Source organism: Hibiscus syriacus, unplaced genomic scaffold, assembly GCF_006381635.1.
Source record: "Hibiscus syriacus cultivar Baekdansim isolate YM2019G1 unplaced genomic scaffold, ASM638163v2 tig00111506_pilon, whole genome shotgun sequence".
NCBI classification, from domain to species: Eukaryota; Viridiplantae; Streptophyta; class Magnoliopsida; order Malvales; family Malvaceae; genus Hibiscus; species Hibiscus syriacus.
This window is the reverse complement of record NW_024063109.1, coordinates 256,474-260,768: the sequence shown is the minus strand read 5'-3', so window position 1 is coordinate 260,768 and position 4,295 is coordinate 256,474. Positions and strand designations below refer to the sequence as shown.

Sequence of the window (4,295 nt, the reverse complement as noted above, 5' to 3'; positions counted from 1 at the left end):
GCACTTCTCTAATTTTGCGGATCAGGTTGTCGATTTCCATCAGCAGCGGCCGCCAACGCCAAGGGCGAATCGACACTTCATTGATCCAGTTTAACATCACTTTAGAGTCCGATTCCACGATCAGTTTCGCTTTCCTTGACCATTTAGCCTCATCAAACACCTCTAGTGCTGATTTTATTGCCGTAAGTTCTGCATAGTCTACCCCGAAACCAATGGCGGAACACAATGGTGGTTAGTGGGGGACATGACCCCCATAAAATTTGAAAAAATTATAACTTAGGCCTTTAAAATATTTAATTTATCCCCAAAATAAAATTTTAAGTTGACCCTCTAAATTCTATCACAAGTTATGCCACTGCTTAAAACCCTCAATCGGTCTTGAGAACAAAACCCTCAAGACCCCATCCTCCGTGCGTAGCACTCCCCCACACCCTGTCGCCTCATCTTTCGCTGTGCCATCCACATTAAACTTTACAAAGCCTACCTCTGGAGGAGACCATACATAATTGTCACCCTTGCTTCGTGATTTACAATCCAACACACATTTTTGGATTATCCCACCGTTCATCCAAGTTTGGCAACCAACCCTCCTTTGAAGCCTTTAACCAAAACAAGGCTCGAAGCTTAGTGTAAAATAGAAAATTCTTCAAAGTTGTAGGTTTTTCCTTGAATATTTTCTCGTTTCTTGCAAGGCAATTACTCCAAATAGAAGCACCCACAAAAATTAATCGAAGAGACCTTTGTGCACTTGACAAGGAAACATCAAAGCAGTAATCAAATAGGCTTGATAAATCTTGCATTCTATGCCAAAGAACACTCACTAAATTTACTCCAGAAACTATCCACAAAACCACAACCTACAAACAAATGATTAGACTCCTTTTGATTTAACCACACCAGCAAAGGCATTGTGATTCATTCAATTTCACGCCTCTCTTCATTAGAAAGACTTTAGTTGGTGTTCTATCAAGCTTAAGCATCCACAAGAAAATTTTTATTTTTGGAGGAACTTTCAAGTTCCAAATCCCGCCAAAATCGAACTCAGGTTCCTATATATCCACATTTGAGATCAAGTGTGACGTCCCCCTTCAACACGAGACGTTCTTGATATGTAGTCAAGCCGTACTCCACTCATACCCGTCCCAAAGACGTATTAGGTACTTGAAATAGTATTTGGTTGCCATACACGTGCTTGATAGCAAAGGACTATCACCGTGTAACGATGGCGTCATTTCGAATGGAAAGGGTGGCCAAGAAGTGAAAACAGCTAATTGGTTGGAACCATTTGATCGACTCAATAAGAAGGAGATTTGCGTTAACAGATATCCAATCACCCGAAGTTTAAATCGTCCTTATGGATCATAATGACTAAAATATCATCATTAGTTAAAATATTTAAAAAAATCCTAGAATAATGATATAGTTGAGTTATTTCTGATAGCAAGGTGCTTTAAATACTCGTACGAGTAAAAACAACTTAAAAAAAACTATAGGAGGAAAATTATCAAATATCAAAATACTCGGGTCGACTGTTTAAGTAACTAGAAATTCCAAAACTGGTCTCCAGGTGTCCATGAACTCATTTGAATGACCTCCATTGGCGCAGCTAAGGTTGCGTTCCCCGGTTCCTCGGCTGTAGCCGTCGAGTTACTTGCACCCGTACTCTTCCTTCTCTTGGGGGGCGGTGGGGAAGCTGGAGGTTGCAGTGAGCGACGCCTTGAGCCCACTCTGATCGGCTCCCGATCACTAGAGCCAATCAAGTGAGGGAAATTCAATTTAGCCTTAGCCCCACGCATTTCGAAAGCGGCTCTATCGTAAGCCAATGCAGCATCCTCAGGCGTCTCGTAAGTCCCCAGCCAAATCCTCGAACCGTTCCTCTTAGGATCCCTTATCTCTGCCGCGTACTTCCCCCACGGCCTTCTCCTCACTCCTTTAAAGCTCGCCCCCCTCGACGGGGGCACGTTGGGTTTACGCTCCGCTTTGATCCTATCCTTCTCTTCGCTGCATTCAACCGCTTTCGAATCAACGTCTTTTAAAGGGCTCCACCCTGAGTTTACCGCATCGTGTAAAGTAGTGTAAAGCAGCATATCTTCGGAATCATCAATCTTTAAAGGCAAATCACCCCAACTTTCATTGAAACAGATACAACCAAAACTTGAACTCCGGTTATAGGAAGGTTTAAGAACAATATTATTGCAGGTGGAAGTTGTTGTTGGCGGCGGTGGAGGAGGTTGAGATTCGTCAAAACTATCTAAGAAACGTTGAAAAGATTCAAGGATGTTGAAATCTGATTCAGACAAAATCTCCATATTCATTTCTAGGGTTTAGTGAAGACATGGCGAAGGGCGAATGGTACTGTGGGTTTATATAGGAAGAAAGAAACAATTTGACATCAATTTCCCTGAATGTTCCTTTGGCGTTCGGACATTATTATTAAATTAATTAAATTTAGAAGTGGGGGAAGGGAATTTTAATTAAGCACATGTTGTATTTGTTTCACTAAAGCACCCATATCATATGTACAAAATATAATAATGATGCACCAATATTCCCATAATGTGCCTGGAACGCCACGTTTCTTCCTTTTATTAAAGAATAGTTTTGTTTTATTTATTTTATTAGTATAACAAATAAAAAATATACAACGATTTACAAAGATTGAGTAAAGAAATAATAAAAAGTACAAAAGGGAATGAAAAACCGACAGAGGATGGCATCAATTATATTCCAATTCCGTTTACCATTGCTGTTGGTCCAGTTTTTGAGATCCTATATTTTTTTAAATATATATATATATATATATATATATAATAACAAAAATACATTAACGTTTGCACAAATAATCATTTTATTTCTTATTTTTTAGTATTTTATTTTTAAATTTTAATTTTTAGTCAAAACATAATATGTTATATAAAAATTATTAGTTGATTGATAGTCTACCATGTTAACATGCGGTTAACATAATATATGTCAAGTCATATAAAATATTAATATATATATGTCATGTCACCTAAAATTACGACATACATATATTACATTATTAAAAGTGATGATATAATATGTGTCACGTCATCAAAATAATGATGTGACATGTTCATATTAACAATTAAATATATGTGAAAATTATTATATTAGACGATAAAATATTCAAAAGAAATAAGATGCAAAGTGATTATTTATACAAATATTAAGAGTATTTTTACCATTATAACTTTAAAAAAGTACACTAAGCTGACTCTAATTATAAAATCGACATACTTTCATTTAGGTAATCGAGTTAAGGTAAAATCGTCTGATTCATATGTTAATTGAATTTGTGAATAACTTATGGTTCCTGTCCTTTTCCCTTTCTCCGTTCCTAATTCATTTTTTTAAAGATTCACTCAATTTCTAGAATAACATAATAATTATAAGAATCAACTTAAATCAAGTAGCTAATTTGTATTTATAATTAACTGCATATCTTTATTTATTAATTAAAATAATTAAATAAATAACATGTGGGAATCATGCTGTTTTCTTTTTATTTAAAATATCTTTTAAATATTTTTCTTTATTCAGTAAAAAAATCATAAATACTTGAAGGTTATGTATACTTTTTCTATTAAATTAAATTTTTAATTACATAGTCTAAGAAATTAAAAGGTAAATGTTTTATTTTATGTATACTTGAAGGTAAATATTTTTAATGACATAGTTTAGATAAATTATAAAACTAATTATGATAAATCCAAATAATCTATTTTAAATTATAATAATATTCATATGTTAGATTTAATTATAAATAATCAATAAAATTATTAAAAATATAATAATTCAAAAATCTCATATTAGATCTATATGAAGTAGTACGACTATGTTGTTTTCGTTAAAATGAGTGTTTATCTTGAACTGAGACGTGTGATTTAGAAATTTTAAGGCACATTAAAAAGGTAAATAACATTCGATCGATCCACGAAAAGATATCTTAACCTAGAAATATTTGGATATATATCATCCGAAAAATCATCTTAAGTTAACTTATGTTTTACCCCTCATATGCTCGTATCAATCTATATGAATTGTGTTATACATGATTATTCTTGTAATATTTAGGAGGTTGTAAGTTTAACCATGCTTAAAAGTGTATTATTCTTAGATTCAATGATTTAAAAGGGATTTGATAATTAATATGCACTGTATTAACCCAAAAATTAGTAAAATTGTAGTCTGATCTCTCCAAAAATAATAAAACTATAAATTAATATAAAGATAAAACTATAGTTCAATTCCTCGAATTTTATAATTTAATT

General features: G+C 33.5%; 1 protein-coding gene across 1 annotated transcript; it reads right to left on the bottom strand.

Moving 5' to 3' along the window:
- Positions 1-1,538: 1,538 nt before the first annotated feature.
- LOC120164227 (ethylene-responsive transcription factor 13-like) lies at positions 1,539-2,315 on the bottom strand. Its single transcript, XM_039173987.1, has one exon. The coding sequence runs from the start codon at positions 2,313-2,315 to the stop codon at positions 1,542-1,544; it is 774 nt and encodes a 257-aa protein (XP_039029918.1). The 3' UTR covers positions 1,539-1,541.
- Between the last annotated feature and the right edge of the window lie 1,980 nt (positions 2,316-4,295).

Excerpts from the sequence above, each read along its gene's own strand:
- LOC120164227 (XM_039173987.1), bottom strand. The coding sequence starts at position 2,315 with ATGAATATGGAGATTTTGTCTGAATCAGATTTCAACATCCTTGAATCT.